Here is an 18,833-nt window from a genome sequence, read left to right as displayed (position 1 = left end):
TAAGAGTATATTTTTATAATCTTAAACATTTTTAAAATCCTATTTATACAGAGAGACGGCAGGTGGTGGAGGATAGGCGGACGACGGTTTGCATATTGCCTCCTCCGTTATTAATATTCGACTTAAATTGCCCTTCTACACATTTTCAAACACGTTTAATGCAAAATTATATATTTTGAATAGATTCAGATTTGATATAAAATACATAATTTGGTATGACATGATTTTATTTCTTAACTATAAAAATATTTAACTATTAAAGTAATTTATTTTTTAATTTATTTTAAATAATATTGAAAAAATATTATTATTATGGTGTATGACTCTGGCCAAAGGGATGGCTTCCGTAGATGAAAGATTGACACACGGCAGAAGATAATAGGATGGACAAAATTAGTGTTTGACCAGACGGTATTACGGTCTTGAAGATAACGACACCATGACACAGCTAAGGCCAAATATGTCATTTCACTTTTGTTCTTTTGTGGTCTCCTTGATCCATTCATAATCATATCCTCGGTTTCTTGTAGCAGCCCATGTTGCACGTACTCCAAGTGTAAAAATTGTCTTAATCTAAACTTGCCCAGATATTCATACGAGTAAAAATGCAAAATTGAATTTTATCATTCTGCCGGTAAAATAATATTTTATACAAAAATATTTAATTCATAATTATATATGGAATAATAAATGATTTATATGTAAAACTTTATAATTATATAAACAAACAATAAATATACATAGACAGACAAAATACACAATTGAGGAAAAAAACAACAAACTTGCCATTCATAAATGAAAAAGAAAAATAAGCCCAAAACATAAAATAACAGTAAAATGCTTCTTTCATTTACGGACACAAGTCAAAGAACATCACTCACCAAGTATTTTTCTGTATTTTTTTCCTTTCTGAGGGATGGATTTGAGAGAAACGTTTTCTACATGGCCTTTCTTCTTTGCCTCTGGTTCCTTTCTTCTGATCTCGGAGCTGTGGAATGTGAATGAAACTCGGCTTAGATTCGAATGGAAAAAGCATCGTAAACATGGTCGGAAGATAATACGAATGCATACCTAATCCGGCAGACTCGATTTCCTCATGATTCTAAGCCTCTTCACCAAGCTACGGAACATCCTGAATCAAACCCGACAACATTCACGATGAGTGTTAAGGAGACGACGAACTAGAGGAAATGCACGTATATGATTTTAAGCTTTTCCAATAACCCTCCCCTGCTTTATCTTCAAGTCCGAACTAATCGATGGTTTATTAACAGCACGGCATACTTCTAGAGGAGCTACATTTTGGTTCTCACTCCAGGCAATAAGAGACTTTAACATCATTTCGCCAAGACAATGGAGATAAATTACTATGTAGAGTGAAATGCATAATGGAAATTATACGTACTCCCAAGGAACATCTCCAACAAGCATCCAGTCACCCTCCTTGTCCTCGTAAGTAAGAACGAAATCGGATGATCCCTCCAGCAGTTTCGAATGTCTTGTCGTTCTGTTTGTCATATCATGCTGCAGTGTCGTCGATCCTAATCACAAATCATGATAAACGCTCGTAAGAGAAACATACTTCGATGATCATCTAATAGAGAAATCACAGTACACTATTCTAAAGTGGAATTCGACACAATACTTGAAATAAAATAAATTAAGGAAGTTCACCTGCTGGATTGGCACTTGGGGCGGTTTCGAGGAACATTTCTTCCAACATTTTTGCTAACTTTTCATATGATTCAGGGGCATTCAGGTCGACCTTCCTTCCGATTGGAATTCCATCCATTTTCACCTTCACAAAAAGAGATTTCCTGGCATTAGTGCTACCACTGCTATGGTAGCTGCCAATGGTGCTGTTCTCAACCATTGAGGTCTCCTTTCCACAGTTGTCCATCGTCGAGTTGAATCCTTCCGTGACCGATGGTTTTGCTTGGTTAACCATGCTATTCATTCTATAAGCTCTGATGGGAGGCCATCCCACGAATTGACTGTTTGCAGTTCAAACAAAATCAACAGCTCAAGCACCAGAATTCAACAGTATGCTAATAGAAAGAAAGCTATGAGCTACTAACGAGGTACTGAAAAGGTTCCAAAGAATAATCATACACCTTAAACCATTTATTCTAAATTGATTATCGGATCAACAATCAAACAAAAAACATAAACCGAGTTCGGAATTGAAGACCAGAAAGGTGAGATCTATCAGCATTTACATCTCGAAAATAAGTAGAAACCGTAAATGTCCATGCTACTCGAGACTTAGGAACGACACGAGCATGCTATTTTTTTTTACAGGGATATGGGGTTCTTAAAGGATCATATCTCCATGTCCAAAAATGGTGTTCGAAAGATAAATCAGACACTGATACTCCTAGGTAGGTGTGGGCATTGAGCCGAGTAAAACAATTTCGAGTTAACGAGTCATATTTTTTATAACTTGAACTTAATTTAAAATTTTTCCGAGTCGAGTCGAGATGTTCTAGTTTACATACTAATTTAATTATAGTTATTTATAGTATTAGAGTACGGATTTTTTTTCAGATTTTTCGACTTTCTCTAACCATATAAGATATATATATTTCTTCATATTCTCTTCATATTACAATGTTATTTAATATATCACATACAATCTAAAGTTATAAAATATATTAACAATATTATATTTCAAAGAATGTATTTTGAGGATAAAAGATTGATGGGAGTATAAAAGAGTTAAAAGAATTGATGTGAAGAAAGAATTTGTAAACAATTGTAGCCAAAAGACTAAGTTGAGTAAAACGCAAAGTTAAAGGACTAAATTAAAAAGAGAGTCCATTTAAAACAATATAAGAATTGAAGTTACATATGTATTATATAGTGGTAGGGAAGCACGTGGTTTAAATTTGGTAAAAAACATACTTAAAATGAAGGATAAATTGAAGAAATATGGAAATCATGGCAAATTGAGAGACTAAATTGAAAAAATAAAAAATTTGTTATCAAAAAGTGGAATTGATATATATATATATATATATATATATTCTATGATGGTTTAGAAGCATGCTGTTTAAATTTAGTAAAAATTGGCTTAAAATGAATGAGGAATTGAAAGAATAAGAAATCATGGACCAAATCGCAAATCTATCAAAATACTCATACAAATTTTTGGTTTTTCGAGTTACTCGAAATTTTGAAATTTTAACTCGATTCGAACTCAAAAATAGAATTAATAATTCTAGTCGACTCGAATAACTAAAAATTAAAACAAAATCAAATTTTCGAATAAGAACAACCCCACTTAAAAATAGTATGTTTGCAAATCGCAACCAACGGGATCTGTCTAAACGAGAGTGGAAGCATCCCAAATCCACACATAATCATCAACCTAACTCTTTAAGTTGTCTCCCCTGCAACCCTTTCCTAAATGAATCAATTCAATTCTACAAGAATCATAGTATTAAATTACAGTCGTAATATAAATGTAACAGTCGTATAGTTATGTTTAAAAAATAAATCTCACCTCAATTTATGCAATTGTATCGCGTACTATACTTTAGCCTAGTTGGATAACTCTAGTTTTCTTTTACTTGCCTATTTCTCTTCCCCCTGATCTCGTACAAAATCGAGTAGTTGATGAGACCATCCCTAACGAACTTAACTAAATACCATAACCGAGCATGGAATATTCATAAATCAGGCTAAAGCTAAAGCATACCTAGATCCATTAGAAGCAGCAGCCACGGAATCGGCATTCCTCTTGGTCCCGGCCGTGACATTAGCTCTAATTAAAGAAAACGAAGAGGAGGAGGAGGAGGAGGGGGACGATGGAGAAGGAGACGAAGAAGGGAAATCTTGAGCAGTCAAAATCCTAGCATATTGACCACACTTTGAAGCCTGATGCCTCTTGAAACCACCACCACCACCGAGGCTCAAGCCAAGACCCAATTCCAATTCAGACTCATCTGAGCTTGAAGAATCTTCAGAGTAGACCAACATGTTATCCTCCCTTGACACACTGTCAGAACCACCATTAACAACACCTCCTTGCATTGAAAACTAACAACACCAAGGATTCAAACTTGTATTATAAGTGCAGAAAGCAAGGGAAAAGTGATGGATAGTGGAAGTAAAAGGCTGGAGCTTTTGCAGGCGGAGGAGGGAAATGAAAAGATGGGAGATTTTGAGAGGCTGCCAAAGCTAAAATTAGCTTTAAATTGTTTGCTGGAAACTGGGAGGGGAAGAGATGATTAAAACCGCTGAGAAAACAAGGAAAATGTCGGGTTGGCAGGTTTTTTGAGTTACGGGTAAAATAACGTCGTATATTTGAGGATAAACTATAAAAATACTCACCAACCTTTTAGCATACTTATATTTGATAACTAAACTTTTAAAACTTACAATATAATCTTTAAACTTTCAAATCACTTTTATTATGATCACCGTCATTAAAAAACATTGACATTATCGGTGGTCAATTTTCATTTGCAAAAAAACCCAACAGTTATTGGATGCAAACCCTGCCACACATACACTCGCTCAATGAATGGTCACTCGTCCTACGTCTTTGTATTTCATTTATAATGTGATTAACTGCATTTTTAATATTGTACTTTTCAAATTTATTTATGTTTTCTTTAAAAAAAATATTGATATAATCCGTTAGAGTTATCTATTAAAAAATCATAAAATTTTAAACTAATAAAATTAAAAAATATATATTTTACTATTAAATAAAATTTGAATATATATTTTAATAGTAACAAATAACTTGCACATTAAGTAAAACCATTCTAAAATGTTAAAATGAATTTACTAAACTGAATTGATTTGATAACCGAAAAGAAGAAAACTGAAAACTGTAGAGTTGATGGGTGGACCTATATAGTACGAGCACCAGACGACAAGCCGACAGATGTGGCCCCATACATCACAAGGCTCAACACGTCGGAGTATGGGGGCCATCCCCTATCAATCACGACAATGCGGATCCACCTCAATAACCCATCTCTCAAAAGAAAATGGCAGAATGACATTTTGTACCCTCAACTTCATTAATTTTATCATTTTAACCCTTAAACTTTTATTACACATTTTATTTTATTTTATTTTGATAAAGACATAAAATGATTAAATCAATAGTTGAACCGGTTTAACGTTTCATTACATTTCTTTACATTTGAACCAATTTCATAAATTTTAAAATTTTAAAGGTTAATAGAAATATAATAGAAAGTTTTGGACTAACATGCTTAAATTAATAAGCTTTCAAGGCCAAAAAGGTTATTCTTCCAAAGAAAATCAACGAAAGTAAACCTCACGGGTTTTGAATGAGATGATAAATTGACAGCACAAGATATCGTTAACGTTACGATCATTTAGTTTAAAATTAATTTAAGATGATTTTAATTCTAAATATTATTATAATGTTGAATCTAAAAGATTATAAGATTTATAATATTTTTTTTGTTTTGATTGAGAAGTTATGTTGCGAGGGATTATAGTTTATAACGAAAAATAATAAGAAAATATAGCATTTGCAATTGAAAATATTATTATAATTTATAACAGAAAATATTAAGAAAAATACAATATTTTACAAAAAAAAATATAATATTTTCAATTATAACATTTCCAGCTTAAAGATTATTCTGTCTAATCTAAAAATTTATACTCTTGTTAATTTTTTTTGATATAATCAATTTTTATAATTTTTTAATTTAATAATAATAAGTTGTATTTTAATTTTTTTCGCTGATATTAGAACTAGAACCACATCTCAACATCAATCCAGCCCTTCGTTCCCTCCGCTTTCCCCAATTTTTATTTTGAAAAATCGACAAAATTATATTAATCGGAACTGAAATCTCGTTTTCAGGCTCGAATAATAAAATATTAAACAAACAAAAGAAATTAAAAAAACAATCGTAATTTGCTTCTCCTCCGGCTTGGGGGCCAGGAGACAAGACACAGTCCACGCTTCCCTTCTTTTAATTATTTTATTTTATTATTTAGTTGCGCAGTTGATTAGATACAGCAGAATCATTATATCTTTCCACGCCAGGTTCTGCTGGTTAACTGACACATAACACCATCAAGGCTCTTATTGCGACACCTGTCATTTCAGAGATAAATAGCCATACTAAAATTCAAACATAATTTTGTTTACAAATCGAAAACATTAAAATGTTTAATTGTTGGTGGACATACGCAGGTGTGGATTTTAAGAATCGGATCCAATAAAAAAATAAGTGTAAGATTAGAATACACGATAATTATATATTTAGTCATTTAATTATTTGAGTGATTATTTTTAATGTTATATTAACTTACAGTGACAAGTTAACATTATAATTAATTTTTAATGATATGTGAGTAAAATAAAATTAAAACGTAACATTAAATATAATCTAGAAACAAATAATTGAATGACCAAATCAAAATCACACGAATAATTGAATGACCAAATACATATTTTACTTATATTCATGTTCATTACATCTCCTGTGTACTAATATTGCTTTTTAAGGTTTAAAGCGCCACTGGTTACTTGTTTCGAGACCGAGTCATTTTTATTTTTAATTTTATTAAACGGAGAGATACTATATTTTTAAAGTAAATATCGAGATTCGAAATCCATAAAAGTAAAACTACGTAAACATCGTTAACTACAATCAACTAATAGATATAGAGTCATTTTCTTTTTTGCATACGAGTTTGGGCTGTCAAGCCGTTTCCGAAATTTGTCTAAAGCCCGTCACCGGTTTCATTATCTATAAAAATTAGTACAAATAAAAATAATATCGAAATTGAATAAGCTGATCGACTTATATTAGAACATACACATGGTGACACATTTGCACTGAATGCCTCATTTTTTCAAAGGATATACCAGATGACGTAGCCATCTCTTTCCATCACAAACTAAACCACAAGAAAACCACACAACCAGAACATCAAGATTAACATTTCTTACAATCAAAAGGAATGAACTTTAGTCCTACAAAAGCTGAGATACAAGGAAATTTATCAACTTCCAAAACAAATCAAAGGTACTTGAAACAACAATACATTAAAGAGAGACAACTAGAGCCTACTGCCAACTATCCTTTTATGTATCTTTATTATTAATCAATAATCGAAGTCCCAAAGAAAAATGAACACTTCTTTTCTAATTTTCCGGTCTCAAAGGGCTACCCCAGTTTCACCAATCTTTAAAAAGTGCTGCTAGTTAGACCAAGTGAACCAGGGTGCCAGTGGTTTTGTCCTTTTTCTGGTCCTATCAATGCCTTTAAGGTCAAAATGCTTTCTCCCAAGACCCCACTACTCTTAAAAGCAAACGAATCATATTCACTAAATTAAGACTAGGGCCCGACCTCTCTAATTCTCCATCAACCAGGATGTGCAAATAAGTGGCGAGTCACTATGAGGTCAGATTACCTCATATTTTAAGCCAAGGCCACATATGCAAAGAAAATAGCTCCTTTGCTTGTATTCTTAAACCTTTATATTTGTCAAGTTTTGGACCATCCAACCTTACCTGTTCTTTTTATTGCTGCCTAATTCCTAATTTCACTTTACTTTGCTAGGTACACCTGCATCTTGTATCTAGATTCTAGAGTTACAAGCAAGCTAACCAAGTAGCAGATGACTACTTAATAGGATGATGAATACAATTAGCTGCAACTACGAGGGTAGCATGAGTGTACTTTAAAAACTGTTGTGAGCTTGGGTTATGAATAAATAATCGTACGTGCTAAAAGTGAAACAATCTTCTGACTAGAGCAAAGTATTTTAAAATTCTCCTCTGTTGATCATTTGATCCCACAAATAGCATTTCCACATGGCCATAATTGAAACCTCCAAAAGAATGTCGAAAACTATATGTAGTACCTCCTATTCCCTCCATTCACTAGATGCTAAAGACGGAAAATAAATCTTACTCTAGACAGCATAGAATCTTTGTCCTGATCGCAATCTTCAAAGAGTAAAGATGGACCTGGTGGTTCTACTGCTAGAGTACTCTCAAAAGATCTTACGTTACACTCTTTCCCAAACCCACCCTTTAAAAATAAACTTTCAATGGCAAAGGGATCACAGACCTTAAGTTCAACGAGGACGGGTATTCTACTCATCCTTGCCTATGACATCTAGCTTTCCGATCAAATAGATTCAACCACCAATGCAACTGGAAAACAAACAGAATCAAAGCCTACTGGGATACTTGGTTCAACTATGAATCCAACAGCTAAAATCCTTCAAGAAATTAATATCCCAGTTTGCTTTATGATATATCAGGAAACTGTGACTTCAGATGTCAAGAAAAAAGAACTTAAGTATCTATCACAAATACCATGACAAAGCTAAAATCATAGGTACCTTGGTGCACCTAATTCCCATATTCCAGGGGTTCATAGTTATTGAAATTTTAGACCTAGTTGAAGCAAATCAGAATCAGGAGAACTACTGAATCAGGAAGTTCTTACAATAATACTGAAATATAAGATATCCAAGATAGGAGCTCGGACTCTTAAATTCAATCATCTATGTATACCATGTACACTCAACTTCTGCAATGTAATCCAAAAATACTTTTTCATTACATATCGATCAAGTAAATGAATTTGACTAATTTGAGTAAAACTTTGGTACATGAAAATACAGCCATGAAAAGATTGTCCTTGAACTATGATCAATTCATTCCATATATTTCTAAACTGACGATGTGAGGGCAGTTTTCATGTAACATTCAAGTTAAAGCTTTTCATCTCACCACTATCCCAGTGATACTAAAGATCATATTTGTGATCAAAGATTAAAAGAAAAATACACATCCATTTGGTTTTCATTCGAAAGATTATTTGACTTGAAACTAACAAGCATAAACTTGATAAAACCAGATCCAATAACGACATTCCACAGGAAATTCAAGCTTAAAAACACCAAAAAAGGGAGAAATACTAAACTTCTAATGGTGCGTTTGGTTCACGGTTTGGTTAAAGGAATAAAAGATTATTGGAATATATATTTGATCAAATTATCCTTATTATATATTTGTATAATATTATAAATTATAAAATATTTATATATTTTTTAAAAAAAAATTAAATTCATAATATTTATATAATTTTTTTATAAAATTAAAAATATTTAATGAAAGATTAAATTTTTTTTAACTCTTGATCTTAATATAAAATTTTAATTATATATTTTTTTTTTGTAAATTTAAAATAATTTAAAGATACTTTTATAATTTAATATTCATATAATTTTTATTATTCAATGATAGAAAAAAAATATTTTTTAAAAAAAATAATAATTTAAAAATATTTTAATTCAAAATGCCAGTAATATTATAAAAGATGAGAGTTAATGACATTCTCGTCACGATCTTTGAACCAAACACCCCTAAACTATATATAAAATGTTTTAGACGGTAACTGAAAATCGACAAAGGCAACAAGCTCTGACTTGATATGACACAATCCGACCCGTTTACTTACTGGCGGGTGCAGTGGGCGGGGCACCGAGGAGACTAGCTTGCTGCAGCTCATGCTCAATGAATTGCTGCTCACGGTCCATCTCGATGATCAAAGGGACAACTAAGATCAAGAATGTTGTTCCGGCAATCCAGGCGGCTTTCCCGGTGCTGCGGATGAGCTTCTTGGAGACGAAAGAGGCGTCGCTCGCGGCTTGCTTACCACGAGAAACGATGGGGGAGGAAGTGATCCGGGCGAGGATGTTGGATTCGGGCTTGGAGGCTGATCGCCTCTCGGGTAGGGAAACTCCGCCTCGTTTGGGTTGAGCCGCCATTGGTTTATTGCGAAATTGAATAGGGTTTTTGTTTGGAGGGTTTTGAAAGCGTTATTGAAGACGGAGTTTAACGATGGGAAATTTGACTGTTTGTTGCCACGTTAGCGTATAGCGTGCTCGTCACGCGCTACAATTATATAGCCAATCTGTCAAAAAAAATTCTTCTAAAAACAGCAACAGCAACATTAATATAAATTTCTTTTTTCCCCCTATTTTCTCTTCAGTTTTCCTCTAAATCAACATATCCACGTAAAAATGGTGATATATTTTTCATTTTCCTTTCATTCATTTAAATAACAAAAGAGTGGATGTTCAGTTAAGACAAGGCCGACAAAAAAAATGCAGAAAACAACATATGAAGTAAAAGAGTTGTTTTATTTTATCATTGTGAATGTCTAACTAAATTAAAAAGAGATTAGACATCGAATAGTTCGGGTATACAATTTTGAGAAAAATACTATGAAATGTCGTTTCTTCAAGTGATCTGAACTAAAATTAGTTATCATCTAAGAAACGTCATCGTTGTTCTATTAAAAAAAGATAAAAACGATGATGGAAAATGCAAGAATGAAGGAGGAAATGTGTTGAATATTTATCTGGGTATCGGTATTTATGTGTTAATATTTTTGTTGTAATGCGTACTTAAATATAAGTATTCGCATTAACGAAAAATGAAATATTGTAAAAACTTAAACAATTTAAACAATAACAAAGAATGATAGAAACATTTTGGAATTTATTATTGTCAACATTAGTAAAACACTAGAAAATGATAGAAATGACTAAGTAAATTAAAGTAGTTGTTGCCATTTTCAATGTCAACAAGAGAGGTATATCTCCAACGTTTCCAACATAAATTTATGTTTCAAGTGACAACAATTTTATTTTTGGGTGTGAATCTGCAAAAAGTAATTAGAAGATATGTCAATCAACTTCAGTTAATTCAATGATATTTTCTTAGTAGCTTTGGAGTTGTAAGTCATTTTTAGTGGGCTGAGTGATTGGATTTTCTTATTGTACGAATCTATTCTAATTTTTTACTTTATCTAATCATATAAGATATATATTTCTTCATATTCTTTTCACATACAATATTATAAAATATATTTACAATATTATATATCAAAGAAGGTATTTTAGGATAAAAGATTAAAGAAGGAGCCAAAGAATTAATGTGAGAAAGAATTTGTAAACGAATTGAAGAAATACAGAAATCATGCAAAATTAAGGGACTAAAATGAAAAAATAAAAACAATTATTATCAAAAGTGAAATTGAAGGTACATATGTATTCTATGATCATTAATGAGCATATTGTTCAAATTTGGTGAAATTTTGACTTAAAATAACGGATGAATTAAATGAATAGGAAATCAGGGACCAAATCAAAAATTTGTCAAAATACTCATCCAAATTTTTGATTATTCGGGTTACTCGAAATTTTAAAATTTTAACTCAATTCGAACTCGAAAACCGAATTGATAATTCAAGTTGAATTGTATAAATCAAATCGAATAATTCAAAATTAAAAAAAAATTGAGTCTAGTCGAGTTTTGTTCACCTTTAACTCTAGGAGCCTGAAATTAAAATAAAAAGTGAGGGGAGACAGGCTCGAACTATCGAGCTCAGGATCACTCTACTGCTATGAGACCTACGCGCTAGCCAACTGCGCCACAGCCCCATGATTGCCATTTTGGAAAATAAATGATATATATTATTATTTTAATAATTTTCCCGTATCAATGGACGGATAAGACTAGTTTTGCGTCACAACAATTTTGGAATCATTTCAAAATTTAATTCATTTTGGTTCCAGGATTGAGATTCCAAATTTTCAAATCAAAGATATTGCAGGTTAAGACTTTAGGCGAATGTTAATTGTTGATGTGGTTTTTTATTCCAGTTAATATTTAAAACCTTTGAGTTCATATTGAGATTCTAGTTAGTACGTATTCAGTTTGAAAGGTTTAGATTAATTGGATTTAAACTAAAATTGATAAATCCACATTCCACTCATAAACGAGAAATGGTTCAAGTATAATGAAATGAGAAGAAAAGGTTGAATAAAGTGATCTCCAGTTATTTCTCAGATTTTATAATCATATTAGTGATGTATGAATTTCTTAAACCATAGATTAAAACATGATTTTTCATTTATGAATACTGTAAAGCTTATATTCTAATGTAAAAAAAATGTTATTTGATTGCATTCAGTATTACAAGAAATTAAGAACAACATATAACACCGGTGATAACTGTCCAGAAAAATGGCAATTCGCCGCCAAGGGGGGCAGTTATCTGAATGGCTCAACAGGTGCAGACTCTTCAAGAATGGCGGCAATCTCAAAACATTCAACTGCTTCTTCCGTTGATGAAACACCTTCTTCCTCAGCTTTGTGAAGCAAACCGAGATTATACCATGCTGACGGATTCATTCTATCGACTCGGAGAGCGTTCATCAGCAAGCTTTTTGCGACTGCATTGCATTGGCTGCTGACTCGTCTGAGCAAACAGGCGGTCGATATCATGCTCAGGACATGATCCGGATCGATGTCCAGCGCAGCCTGAAATGCCCCTAGAGCTTCTTTTAGTAGGCCTTTTCTCTCATACACTACACCTGCAAAATAAAATGTTTTACATAAACTCGGAAACTATATAATATCTATACCAACATAACATTATGAAGACACATCATATAATGCCAACATAAATTAAGGGAAGAATAAAGTTACCAGTGGCATGAATTCTAACAGCAGAGTAAGAATCGATGGCCATCGACTTCGAAAGACAAATCTCAGCATCTCTCCATTGCGACATGCTTATGTAGAGATAAGCTAAATCATGCCATATTTCCTGTTCAAAACTTGCAGAAGGGTATCTCAGATCCTGTAAACAATCATTCAAAAAGATTAGCTGCTTTAAAGGGTGTATCCTGAGAAATGATATCATTCGGGAAATGACAGAAGAAAGAGCATTATACACTGCAAGCTCCAATATTAATGTTCAAAGAACACGCAGCTTTTCTTAAGTTGAAATAGATAACTACCCTCATTCATATACCCTAAAAGGCCATTTACAACCTACTTTTCTAATGTAAAAGGTCCTAAATAGTAAATTCATATCATCGACAAGCATCCAAGTTATAGCAAGTCACACAGTCAAACAAACATCCAGAAGGATGATACCGGAGATCGTTTCTGAAAGTTTACCTTCTATCTTATCTTATAACGTGAACTAATGCATTACCCAAGTCAACTTGGTAGGAGAAGCGTTTCAGAAACTTCCAAGACAATAGAAATCAATTAAATCTATAGGTAATCGAAAGAACGCTAAGCACTTAACAGACCTTATGAAGCTTCTTCCCCGAAGCAAAGCTTTTACTCTGTACTTGAAGAAGGGCAAGAAGCTGACTATATGTCTCAACAGCACTCTTGAGCTGCCCCTGTGCAATTTGAAGCTTAGCTTTGGTGCGCAACAATTCACCCTGATCCCATTTCCCGGTTTGGTCCAAGGCAGCATTAACAACGATTTCACCATCCACAAAAACGTTTTTGAGCTGACAATACGCGCGCCAACAACAACCACCCTTTAATGTCAGAACCACCCTCTACTATCAGCAAAGACTTTGCACAATAAAGTGCAGCTTCCAACTTTCTCTGCTCAGCATTTTCCAGGCTAAGGTTATAAAGAATAACGGGGTCTTTCATACTCGTAATTTTCCGAGCACTTTCCAAAGCCTGCAGAGCCTCAAACTGTCTAGTAACCCTCTCAACGTCAGATAAGACATACTTCGAACGTGTTGAACAAGCCACGCCCAATAAAAGGTTAGCAGTGCCTTCCAACTCATTGCATTCATTTTCTGGGCTTTCAAGGGCTCTACAAGCAAAATTAATCCCTTCTTCTGCAAGATTAGGATTTTCCCCACAAATTCTAGATGCCATCAACAATGCTGGAACACAGTGTGGATCCTCGTTACAATTCAACATTTTTCGCAATAGAGTCAAAGCAACTGACTCTTCACCCGCTCCATGGTAACACAGAGATAGAATCCTGAATCTTTCTTTGCGATTAATAACCCCCGGAAGCAGTTCTTCTATTTGCATAGCCAAAGCCTTGAAATCACCGGATATGGAGAGAGCAAATGACAGATGATCCAAAATCGATCGATCCCATTCAATTCTTTTCAGAGAAACTTTTCTTAATAGAATCATTAACAGGAGTACAGCTTCCTCTATGTTATTACTAGGGACAAATGAACTGCCCATTTGGGAGCGGAGGTTCGGGGGGCTTGCTTCACCACCAGAATGTAATAGAAAAATAGCAAACTGTTTTTGAATCCTTGCAGTGGTTTCTGCATCGAGATTCCACGAGTGGAGAAGAGCCCCACCGGTAGGACAAGATTGCTTCAAATGGAGAATCACTTAATTTCCATAACTCTGGAAGCAGCTCGACTGCCTTGCTTAGAGTCTCCTGTAATTTACAGTCAGCAACAAAGTTTTCGGGCAAGCCTTCTGGTAATGAAGATTCTATTACATCCATAATAACTTTGCAAGTTTGAGCAGCTTCTGCAAGAAGGATCACAAACATAAAAAAAGGAACAATTTAGCGTAATTCAGAACAGCTCTTAACAATAATTTACTTCATCCGTAGTACAATGACAAAGTCACAAAGTTAACATAAGATCAGTATACCAATACATAAAACAGTACCTTTAAACCTCTGGAGATGTTGCAATGATTTTGCTTTGAGAAAGATTGCTTCTAGTAGTAAACTAACAGCATGGATAGACATCGGAGGAGCGTAGTCATGAGAATGTCTCTTTTGCCTTTCTACTTTTCTAGTAAGGCCAAGTTTCATTTTGGGAATTATTACAGCAATATCTATTCCTTCAAACACATGTAGTGCAGCTTCTATATTTCCTTTCTGATATTCAATTCTTCCCAATAATGCTCTAGCTTCCTGCAAATCGAAGACACCTTAGCTAGAAAGAAAGTAAATGAAAGCACTGGCAAAAAGAGAAGAGGCAAAGGCAGAAATGAGTTCACTAAAATGAAATAATAGGGAAAACCTATGTGTCATCGCCAATTTTGAGTACAATACTACAGACCCCAAGGACTTATAACGGCAATGCCGGACAAACGTATTCTGAAAGTAAACTTAAAAGCTGCAAGGAATGAAGAAGCAAACCTCATAATTCAATGAACTACTCTCACGCAGCGACAACTCAGCTTCTTCTATATTCCCGGTACTTGGCCTTTTCTCACCATTACTAGCTTTAGAAGAATAACCACTCAGCGAATAATCTTCAACAGCAAGGGATTCTGATGGAGGTATCATTTTTTCTATGTTGAGTAATTGCTCTCCGGCGCATAAACACTGTATTATCTGCCCCAAATCCCGTCGACGTCTGCCTTTTCTCTGCCTTTTAGTTCTTATGCTGCTCTTCATACTCTTTCACCGCTATCCGAAATCTTGAAGCACGAGAAGAAAATAACCATAAGAATAAAAATGAAAAAAGAAGCAATATCAGAACTCAGAATAGAAGATCCAAAGAATGCATAATTCATATCTAGTATACATGATGCACTATGATAATCGATGCAATACTATCGATTTACAGTAAAGTTCAAGCTTTTACCCACATAAAACAGATTAGAAGACTCAAATTCTGAGTTATTAAAAGAAGAAGAAAAAAAGAATCCAGTATTTGAGATTTCAAGACATCTGCATAAACCCAGAGTGAAATCAAAATCCAACAGAATAATTTAAGAAACATAAACCCAGAATTCAGAAACAAAAAATTATTGATCTAGACCCAAAACCCAGCTATATTTCACTAACCCCAATTCAAAATTGTCGCCAAACAGCCAATCAAACTCATAGTCATAGATTATAAATTAAAAAACACAAGAGACAGTGAGACACTAAAATTACCCAAAAATGTATGAATTCAAGCAATGGGCGATCCAAAAACTAACAGTAGTATGAAGTCAATCTCAAGCTTATACAGCCAAAGAAAAGGAAAAGCTCACCTTTTGTTTTTCCAAAGAGAAGAAAAGCAAAGAGACCACAAGCCATCAACAGCCGCACCACCCATCTGTATTTTTCTAGATTGTCCCCTTCTAATCCAAACAAAACATTCTTTACTAAAAGATTGCACCTTTGAAAAACAAAATTAATCAATCAAGTAAGAACCCAAAGCCAAATGCCTTCAAAAACTTTTTCTTCTCTTATTTCGAAAATTTTCTTTTGCCCTTTTGGCCCCTCCTTTGTCTTTGCTTATTGTTTATTTGGATTTAAACATTAAAAAAGCACAACAATGGAGTGTATATTGGATCGTGAGGAAGAAGATTTGGAGATTTAAGCTTTAAAGGAAAATAAATATTGAAAAATAAAAAGCGAATTAAATAAGGTACTGAGAAATTGAGATTCAGAGTTCCATTAACATTTAAGGCTAATTTCTAAAGCACGTGGGATGCTTTTTCGTATGTTTTAGTGCTTGATTTTGACTGTTCTTATAGATTGACATTTTATTTTATTCAACTTATTTGAATTTATTTTTTAATGAAATCAAAATAAATAAATAAATAATCTCGAGTTTAAGGAACAACATATAGTCCGGAAAAATAACAATCCTAACATCAGCAATCGAAAGACTGTTCAACTATGTTAAAAAAGAGAAGAAAAGAATGTTCAACAGAAAGAATAAAAACGGGGTTTTTACTGACATCGTTTGCTTTTAATTTTATTTTTCTGACACCGTTTGACCAATATTTCCAGAACTAGTACCCTTTCTGCTGAATTGGCAAAGGCGCGTCCCCGGGGGCGCGCTTTACCCGTGTTTTTCGTTGAGTTGGATGCCACGTGTGAAAGGCGGGTCCCCGGGGACGCGCCTTTGCCAACTCAGCAGACACGTATTTTGTTTTATAATAAATAGTTTATTTTTATTATTATTATAAATTAATAATATATTATGTAAAATGTTTCGATTATAATGTAAGAATTATCAAGTTTCGAGTATTTTTGATTTTGATTATCGATCTATTAATTTTATCAGTTAATTATTTAAATGTTATCAATCTAGTCATCTCATATCAATATTTAACGAAAATATTGATGCATAAGTTAATAAATTAGTATAATTACATATTTAATCTTCAAGACTTACATATTTTATAAAATTAGTCTTATTGAAAATTTAATTTAATAAATTTAATCCTCCAATCAGAACATGAAATGTGTCATCGTATACATAAATTTTTTAATAACTTTTAATTTGTTTAATTTAATATTTTTCTCTACTTAGAAGGTGGAATTATTATTATTTTAAAAAAAATTATAACTAATAATATTAATTATTATATTAAATAAATATATTAAATATATTTATGTATTTAAAAGTTAAAAAAAATTATTTAGGTATACATACATTGACAAATTATATAAATGCAATAACATTAAATTATTAGAAATAAAAACATTCATTTAAATACAATATTAATTACATAAGAGTTAACGGTTATATGATGATAACAGAGCTGGACATTTTTTTCTATTGTGCCCGATGTTTCTACAATGCCCACATCGTTTTGTTCTGTTGACTTCTCCCGAATATCCATATCACAATGTATTCTAATAGATTTTGGACGACCTGAGTCCCTCAATAGCAATGGATCTGGTACAATTGTAAGCCAAGTTTGAATCTCATTTGGGTCTCTTTCGTTTCCTATGGGCGGAAACTCAAATTCATATACCTTGAATACTTGTGAAAGTTGGTATACGGGATCAACATAATTTTTGTAGTCCAAATGCGAATGTGAGCAAGCAGCAATGACATGAGAGCATGGATTTGAGTGCTTGAAAGAAACCACAATCGCACCACCTCTCTTGCAGATTAACTCTGAAAGAGTTAGCTTCAATCCCTTGCAGCGGACGTGGCATTTCGGTTACACGAAACAATTCACGGGTGCGAGAAAAATTTGTAACTAACATCCCATTTGATGCAGCCACTTTTTCTGTAAATCGGCTACTAGTCTTGGGTGGTAAATATGTCCGTTTTGCATCCAAGTAAGAGCTTGTCCACCGAGTTTTGCAAAGAGTTGACCCAAACGAAAATAAGTCGTTTTGACCAACGTCGTGACTGGTAAATGACGCGCCCCCTTTAAGGTTGAATTTATTGCTTCAGCCAAGTTTGTTGTCATATGACCATAGCGATACCCCCGTCATATGCATTTGTCCACATTTCTTTGCTGATGTCCATAATGTACTCGCACCCTTCTTATTTTTGCCAAACAGCTCTTGTAGCATCGACTCAAACCTTTGAGGTAAGAGTTCGTAACCTAAGCCATTAGGAATATGTAATAGTTAATATGAAGTATAAATAAGTAATAAGAAATTGATAGAAAAATTGGGAAAAAGTAACATACCCATCCGCACGACTAACTGACGTTCATCGTTCTTCTTGTATTTTCCGTAATAGTTTGCAGCAATATGACGGACACAATAACGATGTTGAACATGTGGAGGTCTATACATTGTACCCAAAGAGTCAATTGCTGCTTTTATCCCGGCTCCTCGGTCTGAAATAATGCATAGTCGTTCCCTGGTGACAACATGTAAACGTAAATTTTTAAGGAAAAAAGCCCAAGACTCAGTGTCTTCTCCTTGAATGAGGGCAAACGCAACAGGAAGAATATTGCGGTTTCCATCTTGGACCACAACCAATAATAAAACTTGCTTGTATTTCCCATACAAGAAAGTACCATCAATTTGGACAATTGGTTTACAGTACTTGACTGCATTAATACACTGAGGGTAAGTCCAAAAGACTCGGTAAAATTGGCAGCGATCGTGAACCATTCGATCATTCACGTAATGATGTTGAGTTTCGAACTCAACAATTGTCCCGGGATTAAGTCTTTGCACAACATGAAACCAACTGGGCAGCTCGTTGTAAGAGGAATCCCATTCGCCATGAAGTTTGCAAATGGCATTCTGTTTTGCCAACCACGCTTTTTATATGAGACAGTGTACCCATAT

General features: G+C 33.6%; 2 protein-coding genes and 1 pseudogene across 3 annotated transcripts; all 3 read right to left on the bottom strand.

Moving 5' to 3' along the window:
• Positions 1-847: 847 nt before the first annotated feature.
• Positions 848-4,188, bottom strand: LOC120153593 (auxin-responsive protein IAA11-like). 2 transcript variants are annotated; one of them, XM_039165512.1, is made up of 5 exons: positions 3,701-4,188; positions 1,675-1,994; positions 1,406-1,541; positions 1,072-1,132; positions 897-988 (listed from the first exon to the last, which is right to left on the bottom strand). In XM_039165512.1, exons 1-4 carry the CDS (start codon positions 4,033-4,035, stop codon positions 1,072-1,074), a joined length of 852 nt encoding a protein of 283 aa, XP_039021443.1. In that variant the 5' UTR covers positions 4,036-4,188; the 3' UTR covers positions 897-988. The 2 variants fall into 2 exon arrangements, with proteins under 2 accessions (XP_039021442.1, XP_039021443.1); XM_039165511.1 differs by lacking the exon at positions 1,072-1,132 and having other exon boundaries at positions 848-988.
• Positions 4,189-9,462: 5,274 nt separating this feature from the next.
• On the bottom strand, positions 9,463-9,842 carry LOC120153610 (mitochondrial import receptor subunit TOM9-2-like). The gene has a single exon (XM_039165520.1). The coding sequence runs from the start codon at positions 9,793-9,795 to the stop codon at positions 9,478-9,480; it is 318 nt and encodes a 105-aa protein (XP_039021451.1). The 5' UTR covers positions 9,796-9,842; the 3' UTR covers positions 9,463-9,477.
• Positions 9,843-12,030: 2,188 nt separating this feature from the next.
• Positions 12,031-16,132, bottom strand: LOC120153635 (annotated as a pseudogene).
• Between the last annotated feature and the right edge of the window lie 2,701 nt (positions 16,133-18,833).

The sequence above is a fragment of the Hibiscus syriacus genome, unplaced genomic scaffold (assembly GCF_006381635.1).
Source record: "Hibiscus syriacus cultivar Baekdansim isolate YM2019G1 unplaced genomic scaffold, ASM638163v2 tig00111101_pilon, whole genome shotgun sequence".
NCBI classification, from domain to species: domain Eukaryota; kingdom Viridiplantae; phylum Streptophyta; class Magnoliopsida; order Malvales; family Malvaceae; genus Hibiscus; species Hibiscus syriacus.
Note: the sequence above shows the minus strand (reverse complement) of the source record. Positions and strands in the feature narration are given on the sequence as shown.

Coding starts and splice junctions, on each gene's coding strand:
- LOC120153593 (XM_039165511.1), bottom strand. CDS start 4,035: ATGCAAGGAGGTGTTGTTAATGGTGGTTCTGACAGTGTGTCAAGGGAG. Junction 1,995..3,700: donor GCTGCTTCTAATGGATCTAG/GTATGCTTTAGC, acceptor AACTGCAAACAG/TCAATTCGTGGGATGGCCTC. Junction 1,542..1,674: donor CCCAAGTGCCAATCCAGCAG/GTGAACTTCCTT, acceptor ATTTGTGATTAG/GATCGACGACACTGCAGCAT.
- LOC120153610 (XM_039165520.1), bottom strand. CDS start 9,795: ATGGCGGCTCAACCCAAACGAGGCGGAGTTTCCCTACCCGAGAGGCGA.